Source organism: Erpetoichthys calabaricus, chromosome 4 (assembly GCF_900747795.2).
Source record: "Erpetoichthys calabaricus chromosome 4, fErpCal1.3, whole genome shotgun sequence".
Taxonomy (NCBI): domain Eukaryota; kingdom Metazoa; phylum Chordata; class Cladistia; order Polypteriformes; family Polypteridae; genus Erpetoichthys; species Erpetoichthys calabaricus.
The window spans coordinates 40,113,344-40,131,064 of NC_041397.2; the positions used below are offsets into that span (position 1 = coordinate 40,113,344).

Below are 17,721 nucleotides of genomic sequence, written 5' to 3' on the forward strand. Positions count from 1 at the left end.
GAGTGAAGTGGAGTTTTACAGTGGAAATAATAGATCGTTATTTGGAACACACGCATTTCATGCGTGTTCCGTTTCTAAAGTAATCTGTGTAAACACATTGTTAAAACAGAAACTTTGTCATATTTTAGTAATAAATGTTACAAAATGTAGTAGGCATAAACTATAGAATGTGTAAAGCCCGAGTTCTACATTCTATCAAACAAAATCTGAAAGGCACCTACAATGACAGCATTTAATAAAAAGCAGCACAGATACAATACAACATTTAAACACAGAAAATGAACATAACAGACAGTATGGAATACCAAATCGAAGTTGTGTTTATTCAGCGGACATGGCACAAAGATGCTCTCCTGCATCCTTCATTTTGTTTTGAGTCTACTTTCACACTACTTACTACATAGCGGCATTTTCACATTGTCTGTCCAAACTAAAATGACCCAGAATGCCTATGACATAGATGTTCTCCTACACTGGGCATTGGCGATAATAGGAGGAGGAGGTGTCCTGCATGAAGCAATGGTTACTCTACCTGCCATGGGATTTATTATAAAACTATGGGATCCTGAGGTGGTTTGTCATGTGGTGGGTGCAGCAATGCGCTCTATCAGCGTATGCTCCTAACCTCTCTACTCTACTCTATAGTGAATGGTAAATTATTTGCCTTTTGTTCATATATACAGCATTTAAACTGTACAATTATGAAATTTAGATACATACAGGTAAGCAACACAACAAGTATCATGGAAAGCAGCTGCTCCATATCCACTATGTTGGAATATGGTTTTCTTCTGTGAAGGGTGACCAGTCGGGGAATGAGATGATACAATGAGTCGGATCCAGTCAGGGAAGGGCCACACAACAAGCAGTAATGGACAAGAATGCCATTACAGTCGGAGTTTTCAAAGTTCTACGTTTTCATCCATCCACACTGGAACGCTGAGCTGGCATTTTCAGAGGCTCTGGAGAGGGTTGTTAAAAATCTCCATTCTCAAGGGTTAAAAATATAGGGGGGGGGGGGGTGGATGAAAGGCTGAAATGAAGATTAATGCCTGCATTTTAAAATGAAAACATAGCAGTGTGGACGTAGCCTAAGTCAGAGCTGCTGGACTTAAAGCAACTAACCATCTTCGCTGATATTTCAGCAGTGCCAACAAGTACGTGACTGCTTTCTGATTTTTACCACACGGTCCTCCTTCCTGGTATGTGACTTACCTCCAAGGCTCAAAAAAGTCCCTGCTTTGGAAACATGCAGGCAGAATTGTTTCTGCAAGTGGGCAGGATTTAGAGATTTTAGTGAGACTGCACAAAGCCTCCCTCATCGGCCTGCAGATTTCACACGAGAGTGGAATGCAATATGTCAGCATGTCAGATTAGCACAGTATATAAAATAAAATAAGGCATGAGAGAGTGGAATGTGAGGCATTTAGCATGTCACATAAAAAAAAAATAAAAATAAAAAATGACATTTAGTTTTGGCGCAATATAAAACAAAAATGAAGTCAAAATAAATGTTAGGAGAGCTGAACGTGAGGCGTCACAAAAATGAATAGAAATCATGGGAAGAGAACAGGATAAGTTTCCTAATCTTAGTTCAGTTCTGTTCTGCTCCTGCTGAATTTCTACGTCACCTACCACAATAACAGATCCTGCTCACCAAATAAATTGTGAACAAGGTGTAAAGTGTGTGTTACAGAAAGTCCATCATAAAATGAAAAAGGCAGACAGGCTAAGATCCATAATCTTTACTCCAACAAATCCTGTCCCTATGATATCACAGTTCTATGATCTTGTCAGCTGAGACTTTAGAAATATTTCAGTGGATAATTGTTTTGACCATCAGGTCATCATCGGGCCTACATGACATCTGTGGTCATCAGTGAGACCAATCCAGTATCATCATCTTCCTCTTCATCATTTCCCACTTCTACGTGGGGTTGATGTTCTTGATCAGCCTTTTCCATACAGCTTGGTCCTGCACCTCCTCACCAATCAAGACCTTTTCCTTCAGATCTTCCTTTACTTTATCCTTCCACCTCCACTTTGGCCTCCCTTGCTTTCTCTTCCCCTCTACTTCCATTCCCATCACTCTTTTGCCCACATATTGCCTCTCCTCATCATGTGCCCATACTACTTCAGCCATACTTTCCTGTACTTTTAGATTTCTCTCCCACTTTGTTGAACCTCTGATTGTCTCATTTCTTAATGCTGTCTTTTTTTGCCACTCCATACGTCTATGTCTACATTCTTCTTTCTGCCACATCTAACTTCTTCTCCTACCCTCCCATTACTGCGCATGTCTCAGTTCCATACCTCATTGCTGGTCTTACCACTTTTACAAAACTTTACATTTCCCCATTCACCTGAATTCTACAATTACACAAATACTCCTGATTCCGTCCTCCAGTTTTTCCATCCACACTGCACTCTGTGGGTTATTTCTGCATCTAAATGTTCCATCTCAGGCTACCACTGATCCTAGATATTTAAATGTATCCACTCTTCAATAGCTCTCTCTGCAGGCTAACTTCTGAATCCTGACCATCATTTCACCGCATATATTCTCTCTTCTTCCTATTTATTTTCAACCCTTCTCCATTCTACCAGCTTCTCTCCACATTCTCCTTTTTGGTGCTGTACCACCCAATGCCCTCAGCAAACTGCCTGCACTGGGGGGACTGGTCTTTTATCGCATGAGCCAACACATCCAAAACCAGATCAAAGAGGTACAGACTTAAAGAATCTAGCCATTATGGGGTACTCTAGCCACCAAGGGAGCAAATCAGACCAACTTGGTGCTGGTCCCAAGAATGGATATATAGAGAGGGCAAGTGTCAGAAAGGGCAATCAGCTGTAAACGTTACCCAGAGCCTTAATGGTGGAATCAATCCAACCAGCTTTGGAAAAGGAGATCAGTGTAGTATTATCCAGTTATTTAAAAATTAAACCATCTTTGTCCTGGGGTAACCTGACAATGACAAGTTTTAAACTACATTTGTGCATTTGCTGATACTGTCATATTACTTTTATAAATATAATCATTTGGGTTAAATCCAAAGAAGTTTTGTTGCAACTAAAAGCAGTTAGTGGTTCTCTAGGTTTTAAATAAATAAATATATACACAATTTGGTCTGAACTGGAGTTACTATAAAGCAAGAAAAGTTCAGACTTGGCAGTTACAGTCCTAGTGAGACGTTACGCAGACGTATGGCTGTTGGTATAAAGGAGCCCCAGTTGCATTTCTTGACACACGTCTACTAAATAAGTTTCTGCCTGAAAGTCATCAGTGTCAATGTGCAGAGTGAGGATGAGCATCACTGTTCATAACGGTACTCAGTTGCCTTTTAATTCTCTCCTTTGCAACTACCTGCAGGGGTCCAGATTGTGTCCTATAACTGAGCTGGCCCTTTTAAATTCCCTTGTTGATTTGGTGGGCTTCTCTTGAAGTGATTTTACCAGCACAGCACACCACAGCTTAAAATCACAACGGCCATCACAGAGTGACAGATGTGAAGGATGTCACTCCCCACATTATAGGAACAGAGTTTCCCAAGGAAAAAAGAGTCTGCTCCGGCCTTTCTTATAAAGTTCCTGTGAATTCCAAGACCAGTCCAACCTGTCAGTAATGTGGACCCCCAAGTACTTATATGTCTGTGTGTGTTCTACAGTTGCCCAAATGAGAAGAACATGAGATGACGGAAGAGAAGAAACCTACCTTTCAGGAGAGGACAGCACTTCCAGACCATGATGGGGCCAGCTGATCCATACTGTCCAAGGCTGAGCTCCATAAGAAAGAGAGGCAGCCCAGTGAAGAGCAGCATAATAGTATAAGGGATCAAGAAGACGCCTGCAATGACAGCAGAGAAGTCACTAGGTCAGGTTTTCTTTCACATTTTCAACTGTGTATGTCATTCTGATCTATAATGTCACACTCAGAGTGAGCATCCCATCAACACTTGCACCTTGCTTTTGGGATAAGACCGGTCTCCCCTTGAGTAAATTGGAATTAGGTTAATAGAATACAATGAAGTTTCAGGTTTCTTGCCATTGTACAACAACATGGATTCCCCTGCAAGACCATTTGATTTACAACTGTAAGATTTGTAAAAGTCATTAGAATGGACAAAAACTGGATTTTCTTTTTCACTTTATTCATTTATTTTTCTCAACTTTGGCCTCCACAGATGTGGACATATATTTTTGTTAACCTTCAAAAAATGTTAAGTCTGAAAGGGTTACATAAATTACTTAAGCTTTTCTTCCTTCTTTTGTGCTACTGCCAGCTTAACATGCCAATTAAGCGAGTGACCCGTATGGTACGGCTGAATGTGGCAGCAAACCAATCAAAGGGAAGAAAAAACTTTGCATGGTTTCCATCAAAACACTTCTGACAAATGCTTATGGATTAATATTTAGATTATTATTGCAGAAAACAAACTGAGAACGATGTAATCTCGTTATGGGGAAAAATAATTGATAGTGCAGCAAAAGTGAATTTGATCAAAAAAGCAGCAGAGAAGCATACCTTATGACAAACGCCTGGACACTTGACCAATACAATATATGAAACTGTGATCTGATTTTTGCTTTAAAGTGAAGTTTCAACCTGGGGTGGTCTATTGCTTTTATTAACTCCTGGGTAAATACTTTTAGCTCTAACATACAAAATATTGGTTTTCTGTCTATATTTTCTACCTTTTCTTTCCAGTATAAGGTCACAGAGAGTGCGGGCTGCTTATCGCAGACTTGTCACAATTTTTCTAATGACTGATGCCAAGAACAGGCCATTCAGCCCAACATGCTCGTCCATCCTGTTCACTTAGATTGTCCAAAGATTTGAGATTGGAAGGTCCATAAAAGTCCTGTTCCTTGGTTATTTATTCCACATGTCTATGGTTCTTTACATTCATATCACCACACTTTACACTCAATCTTGTTTCCACATCTTCACAACATTGGGGAAAAGCAGAAGACTCTGACATCGAAATGCACAGGAGAATAACATGCAAATTCTGCTGCACTGAGGATCAAACTGACATTTCTGAAGTTATAAGGCAGCAGTGCGGACCACTTTGCCACCTCACTATCCCATCAGTCCTTCCACGCAGACTACTGTTCAAACATTTTTTCCGTATCCTCTTTCTTCTGATTGGAATTGCAGAGTCAGCTATCAGATGCAGTAACTTGTGGTGTTCATACAACTCCATGTTCAACTTTTGCATCACATTTTATAATTCTGTCACAATCAACAACTTTAGTAAGTTCCTCATACTGGAACTTCATACACAGGGATTACCCAAGAGTCTTTTTGAAAACTTCATTTCTTGGGTGGTCAGATTTTTTTTTAATTAATTTGATTCAAATTAGTTGTAATTGGGGGCGGCATGGTGGTGCAGTAGGTAACAATGCTGCTGCCTCGCAGTAAGGAGACCCGGGTTCACTTCTCAGGTCCTCCCTGCGCGGAGTTTGCATGTCCTCCCCGTGTCTGCGTGGGTTTCCTCCCACAGTCCAAAGACATGCAGGTTAGGTGCATTGGTGATTCTAAATTGTCCCTAGTGAGTGCTTGGTGTATGGGTGTGTGTGTGTGTGTGTGTGTGCCCTGTGGTGGGCTGGCGCCCTGCCCGGGGTTCGTTTCCAGCCTTGAGCCCTGTGTTGGCTGGGATTGGCTCCAGCAGACCCCCCATGACCCTATAGTTAGGATATAGCAGGTTGGATAATGGATGGATGGATAGTTGTAATTGGTCATGAAATGCATTTGTTTGATTCAATAAAACTTCAAAAAAAAAAAAATCGGACTTAATTTCCCACACGCCATTGTTAAACCTCGGCAGCTCACTGTTTTCCTTTTAAACACTGGTATTTACAACACATACAAGTTTTTGTAGACTATTCTTAGTACATCATTACCTTCATATTCATATAAACAAAAGTTGCTTGTGTTTCACTCTGTGCCCAAACAAGTTCTTTCCATGCCCGCAGGTTTCCTCCCACATTAAAAAGGCACTCCTGTCCCTGCACTGGCCATGTTTGAGAGTGTGTGTGGTTCTGTGACCTACAATGATTCTATCCAGCCTGGCTGATGGGAAAGTCTCCAGCTGCAGGCAGCCATGATGTCCAATCAGTATTCAATAGGTCACACTTGTTCTTCAGCTATTCTCATTCTCAAATATCATCGTCTTTCGGCTGCTCCCATTTCAGCGTTGCCACAGCGGATCATGCGTCACCATTTATCCCTGTCTTTTACATCATTTTCTGCCACACCAACTGCCTTAATGTCCTCCCTCAATGCATCCATAAACGTCCTCTTTGGCCTTCACCATTTCCTCTTGCCTGGTGGTCCCATCCTCAACATTCTTTTCCCAATGTACACCTTATCTCCCCTTTGCACGTGCACAAATCATCTCAATCTGTCACTTGGTCACCAAACTGTCATATCTAATATAGTCATTCCAATCCCGGTCTACCCTCGGTATTTGTAGCATCTTCAACTCTGCCACGCTTCCTGTCCTTTCGTCAGTGCCACCATCTCCAAGCCATACAACAATAGCTGGTCTGACTACCATTTTATTGACCTTCCCTTTCACATTTTTGCAGGTGTTCTTCTATCACAAATCACTACTGCCACTCTTCTCCACCCAGTCCATCCTTCCTGCACTCTCTTCTTCACCTCTGTGCTGCACTATCCGTCACTTTGAACTGTTAAATCCTAGTATTTAAATTAATTTACCTTCACCACCTCTGCTTCTTGCAATCATACCCTTCCACCAACTTCCTTCTCATTCTTGCAGATGCACTCCGTCTACTCCTACTGACGTTCATTCCTCTTCATTCCAGTGTGTACCTCCACCTCTCCAGGTTCACCTCAACCTACTGTCTCTCATTTTCCATTTATATATGGGGCTGCTAGACTTCAATAGTGGGTTCAGCATGGTTTTTATGGCTGGATGCCTTTCCTAACACCTATCTAACATGCTTTGAATTTATATAAACTGCTTATGCAATATTATTTTTTCCTGTATGATAAACATATTGAGTAGAAATACAATATATATTGTATCATGCTACGTACATTTCTTGATCTTCCTTTTTATTATACATTCTTGCTGTTTTTGTCATTATTAAAACTTTATCCATGAGAATGCACTCCTTTGGTAATGCTAGGAGAAGCACTTAGGAAGTCCTTGTTTTTGGATATTTCCATCATGGGCTGGGGCTCCTAGTTAAACACAGTTTGATTTATTTTACCAAAAGTTTTAGGACTCCAGACAAGACAACAGGCAGTACACCAAGGGCATTTCAGTTAACAGAGTGAGCGACCGAGTGTCCTGACTGCTACATCAGCATTCACCCCTGTAATAAGTTTAATATGTCACTCTGCTCTGTACAAAAAATATTTTATAAATCCACTCACATGTACAGCTAACACAAGGACAGATTTAACACTCAGGGGCTCATCATTTAGAACTGCTAGGCAAGCATTAGAAGACAAAGGGACAACTACAAAAATGGGCCTTGTACTATTTCTGTGTGACAGAGTCAGCATGACATTGGATCTTCTTTTCCTTGTTTGGAATGGTACCTAAGTGGGGCTTCACATGGAGAAAGGGTATAAAACCTTGGAACATTGTCCGGCACACCTTTGAAGCCGACGGACAGATGGAAGATAATGTCATCTGATCCGGAAAATCCTTCCAGCGCTGCGACGAAAATGGCAGACTGTATACATCAGACTGTATATTTCTCCTGTGTGATTTCTTATCGCCATATCACTAAGGGAGGGGTATTGCCTTTTTATATTATATCTATATAGTTTCGGGTTATGTAACATGCCGCAATTAAAAAGAACTTATTCCAACCAGCTGGGTAGAGCCCCGCTGTTATTTAATGAAGGCCTTCCAGCAGAGCCAATTGTGAACAGTACACTGAACAATTCTTTAATTCAAGCTAAGCAAAAAAAATATTAAATTTGTGTTTTGATTGATTTTCATTGTTGTTGTGGTAATTTTGTTGCTACTGTGGCTCTGAGGCAGGTGGAAGGAGCTGCCAGTCTCTAAAAGTGGGCACACCAGCTACCTGTGATCTGCTCATTCAATAAGATGATTCAGAAAATGAATACCTGACTGCGTCATTGAAATTTGTTTTCACTTTAAATATTGATTTTTCTTGTTTGTTGTTAATTCCATAGATATTTTCAGTATTCCTTTACAAAAGATTGAACAAAGAATATAAACAGACTGATTTGACAAAAAAAAATTCTGCCATAAATTTTAGAAATGTTGCACTTCTCCAGAAAGGCCTAACTTCTACGAACCTTCTCCTTTGATCTGAAACCAGGAATGGAATAATAAACTACAACAAGAACTTTTATATACCCCACCTACCAAACATTGGGTAGTGATGTAGTTTGTGAATGTTATGTTATGTTGAAAGTAAAGGACATTTAAAACTACTCCATAAGGAGAAACCTATATCTTTCTTAGTTCGAACAGAAAAAAAGATTACAAAAGGACCCAAAAATAAACACAGACCTTGCTGTTATATTTTAGCTGGGGCTCTCCCCCCGACTAGGGTTCAAATGTCTTTTTTGCTAATTTTTTAAGCTTTGTGTACATAAGCATTAAAATTCCATGCATTTTTTTAGGGGGGTCCCCCAAAAGGTGGGGCCAACTGCCCATCACCATAGATATATAGATATAGATATATAGATATAGAGAGATATAGATATATATTGTGGGATATGGCCGGCCTTTCATCCCGGCCAATACCCCCAGGCGGAGCCCTTCCTGAGTTCCAGAAGGGCATCATGGACAGTGGAGTTTTACATCACAGCCCTGCTGGATACCATGGGGACCAAAAGGGGACGCTGCAGGGAAGAGCAGGGACTGCTATTTTCCCTATAGACCGGAAGTATGTCTTAGTCACAGCGACAGAGGAAATGACGTACTTCCGAGATGAAGAAAATGAGTTTTCACCTGACCTGGGGCCTCATGTATAAACGTTGCGTACGCACAGAAATGTTGCATAAGAACGTTTCCACGTTCAAATCGCGATGTATAAAACCTACACTTGGCGTAAAGCCACGCACTTTTCCACGGTACCTCATACCCTGTCGTACGCAAGTTCTCCGTTAGGTTTTGCAGACTGGCGGCACCCAGCGTCAAAGCAGTGCTACTGTTCCTGTGTGGTTACCCTTTCTTAGATCCACATCCATGACGGTGGCTCAAGTGCTCCTTGTAGAACTGTTTGTACTTGCAAGTTACCGTGAGGCAATTGTACTTATGATACAGTTATAATATTTCACATCCTGAGCCACTTTATAAATCGCGTATTTACCTATGATGATGATATCATTTTTAAGATGAAATGCAGCAAAATATGTGGATTATATTATACAGATAAAACTTTAACTTTAACTACACGGTGCCGCAGCACTAGCGAGCTTGAGCTTCGTTCACTGATTGTTCCTGCCTCGCGCTGTTTTCATGCTGTGGCTGGCGCGACACTGGAAGGATAGATGGATAGAATAATTAAACATTACGAAGATATTTCTATGTTCCTTAAACGTTTTGAAGAATCGGCGTTCTAAGCTTACAGATGGCTTAACATCTATTACAGAGCTGATTGTGTGGCGATTGGGTATTTGGAGAAAGAAAAGTAAGGACAGGAATTGGGGGTTAGTATGTTTGAAAAAGACAGCACTTCTGTAATAAAGCATTTCATTGAAGGTCGCACATGGCGCAGCAAGCATCTTGCTGTAAGACATGAACAATCACTGCGCCATCGTGTTTCCATTAATAACATGCTTTAACTCATATCATCATGAAAATGATATAATGTATACTTCTCAGTATTTAATTATTCAGAGAGCTGTAATATTACGAACGTAATGGATTCTGTGTCCTGTCGGAAGAAGAGCACGTAGTGATTCAGGCACATAGAGCACATAGAAGATCAAATACAAAGAAAAGCATTTAACGTGCTACTTTATTTACGATGAGATTTGAGAAACTAGTAAATTAAACAATTTTAAGATAAAAGTTTATGATGTTCTACTTTAATGACAAAATAAACTACGTGATCAAAGTGGAAATTTGACATTTCGTGCTTTTTTCACACTGTGTGCCTTTTTTTCACTGTACCCTAATAAGCTTTCATATGACACTCATACGGTGGGCTATGAGTTGCCTTCTCACGCGGACTTTGATATGTGACAACTTTTTTATTTCGGGCACTGTGCGACTTTGTGAACTTGACCTTTCGGGTTTCTCCGACATGCTATGTCACTCGATCAATTTCCTTTTGTTGTTTATATAACTGTTTAAACCAACAAATAGTACGTTTTTCTCTGCCTCCATTTGGTATTCACTGAAATTCTTGTATTTTTCCTCATACTTTTGCCATTGCCTTTTCACAGAATGCTGGGCTTAAGGGCCTTTTATATTGATTTGCATATTCAAAGAGGTGTAATTCTGGGACGAGTTGGGCCGGGACAGCAAGCGCGTGCACGTGCGTTTATTTCCACGCTGAGTGGGATTTATGTAGCGGAAGAATGTGGAACTTGGTAAACGCACAGATTCCTGCATCTGGATTTTTCTTTGCGTAAGTACATTTCGGCTTTTGTGCTTACGTCATGTTATAGTGCGAATTCTACGCACGGCGTTATACATGAGGCCCCTGGACTATAAAGGACTGTGAGAGATCCCAGACAGGCGAGCGGAGTCGGGAGGAAGGGTGACAATGCGTCTGGGAGTGGAGGATTGATTATTGTTTATTGTAGAGAGTATTGTATATTTATGAGTATTGTGGAGTGGATGTGCTTGGTGCACACTATAGTCTAAATAAAAATAATTATTGGACTTTTATCTGGTGTCTGGTCAGAGGGTTCAAGGGAGCGATAGCGCCCTCTGTCACAATATATATAGATATATATAGATCTATATACGTTGCCGTAATAGAAATTATACACACAATAATGGATACACATCCATACGTCCAAAAGTATTGCACTTTACACAAAATTTATCAGCAAAACACGGACAAAGAAATTTTCTTGGATTTCTATATGAATCTGAAAGATCACAGTCGCATTTATAATAAACCGACATGTGACGAATTGTCAGCGATAATAATTGCGAAAGACGGAGATATCAAAGACAGAGTAGATATTCGTGTATATCCAAAGGCAAAGCATGATTCGTCATTTATGTCAAATACATCGGCTCTGGATATTCCCACTTCTGTAAGTGAATTGTTTCATCAGAAACTCTTATTTTTATGGAATGAACTCTAAGCGGTGTTCGGGCAAAAATGAGATCTTGAAATGCCATTCGTATTAAAACGTTTACAGTTTCCCCATGAGAGTAACTTTTGCAATGACAATTAACAAATACCAAGGACAAACATTTGAAAAAGTTGGTTTATTTATAAGAGACAAAGAAACGATATTCACTCATGGCCAGTTATATGTTGCATTATCACGCTGTAAGACCAAACAAGGAATCAAAATTAAAGCGATCTTGAAGAAAAGTTCATTCCAAATATTGTTTTTAGTGAAGTTTTAAAATGAAAAGTGAACATAATGCATATGTAACAATTCCCATATAAAAAAAAAAAAAAAACACTTTAAATTGTATTTCCACAGGAGAAAACCCGGGGGTTGGCGAGCGAAGCAAGCAGGGGGCAGAGCCCCCTAGTTTTGTTATATTTCTCTATCAGTAACCAAAAAGGTTATTACTTCTAAAGAATTGAATACTTGTTCTTACAACTGAGCAAGCTTTGCCTGATTTGGTCTCTAACCTGTACCTGCACCTTCTCGGAGTCACTGCCAGCCTACTGTATGTTCATCTGCCTCAGGCAGAGTGTTCACACCAACATCTGGGTGCTCATGTCACCCTTCCAGTGGTTGTCTGGGTGTTGGTGAATGTGGAGAATGTGTTCCCATGAGAGGAGACATGAGACTCAAGTGTTAATACACTAAAGGCTGCTACAAAAATGTGATGTGGATAGGGGAAGTGTCCCTTGTATGGAGTAAGCAACGTCAACAGGCAATAGCTCAGAAAATTGGAGTTAAAAAAAAAAAACAAAGATCTGTGCCCTGTAATGGACTTGTGTACTGCCCAGGGTTGGTTTTTGACCTGTGCCAAGTGCTGCTATGATAGGCGCCAAGCTCTATAAGTAGGATTAAAAAAAGAATAGATGGGTCTTAGATGACTGATGGCTAACTATAATTGTCAAAAAGTGAACGTGGACAAACACGGTCAGTACAGCAATTAATGGTGTACTGAATTTGCTCCAGGCTGTCTTTAAACATGCAAACTCTTTCTAACAACAAAAATAACACGTTCAATACATTCACAAAAGCAGTATACAGATTGTATGTGGTATGATATATGCACTTGGCATTAAGGTTTAAAGTAAATTAAGCCTCAGGTTAAAAACATTTCTAGGAAGGGAATACATAAAAGTTACAAAAAAATAAAGCTTTGCAGTAGTGAGACAATACCAGGCACGCCTCGTCTTTTAGGGAAATAGTCAGGCACAAGCTAGGACAAGTAATGGAATGCAAAAGCACAGCGCTGATATCATGACAGAGTTAAGGGAGAAACATGGATGCAGTCAAGAAGAAAAGGTATAAAGGAAAAAACAGACAAATATGAAAATGCTGCCTTAAACTAAAGACAATGAATAGTCAATGAAGAATAAAAGAAGTGAGGAGAGACTACACTGTAGGACATACTTCTGAAGCTGCATCTGGAGCTACCTGACCTATGCCAGATCTAGGAAGGATCTAAAAGGTGACACGACGGAGTTATTTAAATTCTTCTGAATTATAAAGTGTTGATTTAGAATCTTAATCTGCAAGTCTTCTTGACATGACAGAAAAATGGATTACCCTGACAAACGGCCACAAGAGCAAATGAGAACATGTAAACTCCACAAAGACAGAGCCTAGACAAGAGTCAAACAAATGTTCTGTAAAACATTAACTTTAAACTCTGTGCTACCCCTTCAGGTGGATATTGAAAGATATTTTTTAAATTAAGTAATTCTATGCACAAGTAACTTCAGCCAAGCTTTCCTTTTTATTTTTTCCTTGACCTTGTCAAGCTCAGTGACAGAGTACAGCCACATTTGCATATATTTTAGCATCACATTGAAAATAAACATTTGCCCTTCCATATTACATATTTCAAACTTTTCAAGTGTCACCTGTCTTTAGCCTTAAGAAAAGTGTTATTTTAAAACCTCCTTATACATGCTGATAAGACGTTTTAGAAAAAGCAATGTAAACGGTCTACTCTGTAAAAGGAAGCAGCTCCACTGACAAATGTGAAAGGCTTGACCTTCTTCCATACAGTGGGAGCACTTAGTGTTTACAGTACTTTATTCTGTAGACTACAGTTTATAGCAGGTGCAATACATCTGACTCTGCTTGAGAGTATTTACTTGTTTTGAGTGTGTGAGTAATGTGTAGTGTATACAAGAATACTTTAAGAGGCAGAACAGCTTTAGGCTCTTTGCTGCTCGCTTTAGCTTGGAACCAGGAAAATGTCTGACTGCATATTTGAGGCTGCATTCAAAATATTTGCAATTCTGAATCTGGGATATCATCTTCATGTGGGACAGAAACCACTACCTTCCAAACCTTATCAAACCATCTTTAAACTCCTGTTAATGACTTCCAAACATATAAAACACATCACCCCCAGATTACTTGCCTTCAATACGGTGCCCATATTAATTGAGGTTTTATCGTTATTTCAGGTCTCCTTAGATCTGTTTAACTTAAACTAGTAGCACATTACACAACTTCTAGACCGAGGCGAGATCAAACATAACAAATGCAGTTGCTGGATTTCATTGCCTTGTGGATGTCAGACTAGGAACCATTGAGGATCGCAAATTACATGACTCCTTAATGACTTTTCAGAATAGTTTCACATTTCCAAATTATTGCAAATTTACCATACTCTGAAAGTCAATACCGTAGTGCCTACACCTGCAGTGTGAAGGCTTTTCAAGTATGACGAGTTCGGCCACAATCTTGACCCTTTCATTTTCCTTTATCAATGTTATTTTATTCTGACAAATACAAGACGTAAGATGGACGTGAGACAAACACTCCGTGTTCCTTCTTTCCTCTGTAAAACATTTTTTGCTTTGTACTTCAGGGCGAGTGCTCATTGGTTGTCAGCTCTCGTACACACACAGAGCCCCATCCCTACAACCGAAAACAAAATCAAACCTGTTTGATTTAGTTGGGGCAAATCTCAGACCGGTATGGCCGAGTCACTGGAGATTTCAGACTACACGACTAGAAGGAATGACAGTGCACCGCAACTGCCGCAAAATAACTAAACGTTAGGTAAGTAAAGTCTGTGACTGGAAATTGCTTTAAATGTCACATAGTGTAATGGGGGATTAAGGCTCTTTCAGTGAGGCTGAGGGGCTATGGATTTATGCTGTTATTAACAACAAGGACTCGTCTTCAATCCTTACTGCTCACTCTAGACAAATATTGTGTTAAAAGTTTGGCATTTTAAAAAGTGCCAGTGCAGAAAGTTACTACATAAAACAAGGCAAACCTTTTTTGTAATTCACATTCAAAAGGTGGCAGTAAAAACAAATTCTAAATTAAATTGCCCATTCTTCTATTTATTTTATCTTCTAAAGTGGGGATCTTCACTAACAGTCCTGAAGGGCAGCAGTGGCTACAGGTTTTTGCTTTAACCAATTGTTTAAATTTATTTGCTGCTAAAGGAATATATTTTTGGGGCTCACTTATTACAATTTTGAACCCCTACTCGCCAATTTTAGTTTTTTCACAGGTTCGTTTAAGTTGGAATTGTTTCCTGTTTTCTTGACCAGTCAAGATTAATAATGAAATGCAAATAAAGAAAACACCAGCTCTCCAGCTAACTTGGTTCCAGGTTCAATCATGAATGGGAGTCATGAAGAATCTGTGTTAGTAAGATGTTTAGAAGTAAATAAGAGAGAGAAAGGGGAGGATCTTGAAGCGCAGATCTGTTCTGCTTATACATATGAATAAAGTTCCCAGAAAAGGAAACTCTACACTGCAATTAAAATTTGTCCCAGACAAATGGAAGTACTAACAAGCCAAATTGTTAAATACAGAGTTTCACTATTAGCAAAGACTGTCTTCTAATTAGGAAACTGGTTGGATGAAAAACCGGCAGCCACAGCAGCCTTCCAGGACCGTGAGTGAAGATCCCTCTTCTAAGGCAACCTTATCTGGGGCAGAACATTGGCACAGTGGTTAGCGCTGATGAATCAGAACACAGCATCTCGGCCTCAAATCCCATACCCAGTCCTTGTCTTTGTGGAGATTCCAAATTCTCCCTGGATCTGTGTGGGGTGTTCTGCATATCCCAAAGACATGTAGGTTAGGTTAACTGCTGACTCCAAACTGGCCTTATGCACATGAGTGGACCCCAGGATGGATTATTCAGGGCCAATTCCTGCTTTATGTAAGATACTCTGGGTATAGGATCCACCTGCCTGTGAACCTGAAATGGATTTGCCAATTGATTGTTCACAGATTGGAGCCGCACGTTTTTCAAACTTAGCTTTATATGAGAAACTGAAATATAATAAGTCATGGAAGAGCTAGAAGAAGTGGCCGGGGAGAGGGAAGTCTGGGCATCTCTGCTCAAGCTGCTGCCCCCGCGACCCGACCTCGGATAAGCGGGAGACAATGGATGGATGGATGGATGTAAACTCCTGCGTAAATGTGTTTGTGTGTGCTTTCACTCAGTTTACTCAGTGCAGTTCATATCTGATGTTACTGGAAAGTTAAATATGCACTGAATTAGGAAAAGAAAAAAAAAATCACTTGTTGATAGTGTGACGTTTATGATATTTCTAATAAAATTATATTCATCTGTACAGTAACTGAACCCACCCACTCATTCGTCTGTTTACTGAACTTGTTTCTTCAGTTCAAGGTTTGGAAACCTCTTTGAAGCCCTGCTCACAACTAGACAGTTTCATGTTGCCAGTTGTCCTGCACACGGGGGATTGTGGAAGGAAAACTGAAGAAAATTAAGGTTAAAAAAAAAAATCACTTTGACTTGAGGAGATCAAGTGCAGCACACTGATATAGTGCCTGGGATGGGTTTAAGGTCTAATGTCTGCAATAACTAATTTAATACACATTATTGTAGTAGGGTAGAGTATAAACATGTATGGTAATCACCCTCTGCGTCTGCCAGAAATGTATTATAATGAGATAGAATAAAGATAATATAATTAGTCGTGCTGACACAGTAGTTAATCCAGTATCTTCAGAATGAATCTTGAATTCATTCATTGTGTTAGTGGAGTCTGCACATTCACCTAGTGTCCTTGTGGATTTCTTGCAGGTTTTCTTCATATGTCCAAAAGACTTACTTGTTAGGTTAGGTGGATATTCTTATCTGGTCCTGTGCGAGAGTGAATGTGGGTACAGCCGTGGATGTGCCCTGCCATGTACTGGCCTTCAGTCCATGGTTGGTTCCAACATTATATCCAGTGTTGCCCAGGCTTCCCCACCCCTAAACTGAATTAAGCATGTTTGTGATTACTATACTATGATATTAATTAAAAGAAGTGGGAGTTCATGTTTATGTGTAGAAGGGTACAAAATTGACTAAAACACTGCAAGCTGAGGGTGATGGTGTGAGAAAACGTATCAGAAGTGGTTGATGTTAAAAGTGGAGTCCCTCAAGGGTCAGTGCTGGGACTGCTGCTCTTTTTAATACACAAATTGTCTGGAGGCGGCACAGTGGGTAGCGCTGCTGCCTCGCAGTTGGGAGACCTGGGGACCTGGGTTTGCTTCCCGGGTCCTCCCTGCGTGGAGTTTGCATGTTCTCCCCGTGTCTGCATGGGTTTCCTCCGGGCGCTCCGGTCTCCTCCCACAGTCCAAAGACATGCAGGTTAGGTGGATTGGCGATTCTAAATTGGCCCTAGTGTGTGCTTGGTGTGTGGGTGTGTTTGTGTGTGTCCTGCGGTGGGTTGGCACCCTGCCCAGGATTGGTTCCCTGCCTTGTGCCCTGTGTTGGCTGGGATTGGCTCCAGCAGACCCCCGTGACCCTGTGTTCGGATTCAGCGGGTTGGAAAATGGATGGATGGATGGAAATTGTCTGGATAAGAATATAAACCACATACTAATTAATTCTGCAGATGATACCAAGCTAGGTGGAAGAGAAGGTAATGTTACAGAGGCACTTGGATAAAGCATATAGATTTGGTCAGCATTGTGGCAGATGAAATTTAATGTAAGTAAATGTAAAAGTGGACTTGTCACTATCAGTCTCCAGGCAGTGTACAAAAGTGATCAAGAAAGATAATAGGATGATAGGTTATATACCACAAAGTGTATGGTACAAGTCAAAGAAGTTTGTTCTTAAATTATAGGACTCACTAGCAAGGCCTCACCTGGAGTACGGTGTTCAGTTTTAGTCTCCGAGTTACAAAAGGACATAGCAGTGCCAGAAAAAAGTCCAGATGGAGCGACTAGACTGATTCCAGAACTGCAGAGAATGAATTATGAGAAAAGAGTAAAGGAGCTGAACCTTTACAGTTTAAGCAAAGGGAGATTAAGAGGAGACATGAAGGAAGTGTTTAAAATTATGAAGAGAATTAAGTCCAGTGGATCGAGACTGTTGCTTAAAAATGAGCACAAGAATGTGGGAACACAGTTAGAAACTTGGCAAGGGTAAA

At 40.3% G+C, this 17,721-nt stretch overlaps 1 protein-coding gene across 5 annotated transcripts in view; it reads right to left on the minus strand.

Moving 5' to 3' along the window:
- Window positions 1–17,721, minus strand: part of slc6a7 (solute carrier family 6 member 7) — a 666,512-nt gene that overhangs the window by 635,095 nt on the left and 13,696 nt on the right. For all 5 annotated transcript variants that reach the window (XR_007934797.1, XM_028799358.2, XM_051926481.1 and 2 more), the window contains one exon: window positions 3,716–3,847. Coding sequence is in view for 4 of the 5 variants with exons in the window: in XM_028799358.2 (XP_028655191.2) it covers window positions 3,716–3,847 (132 nt within the window). In the remaining variant the exon portion in view is untranslated. The remainder of the gene's footprint in view (window positions 1–3,715; window positions 3,848–17,721) is intronic.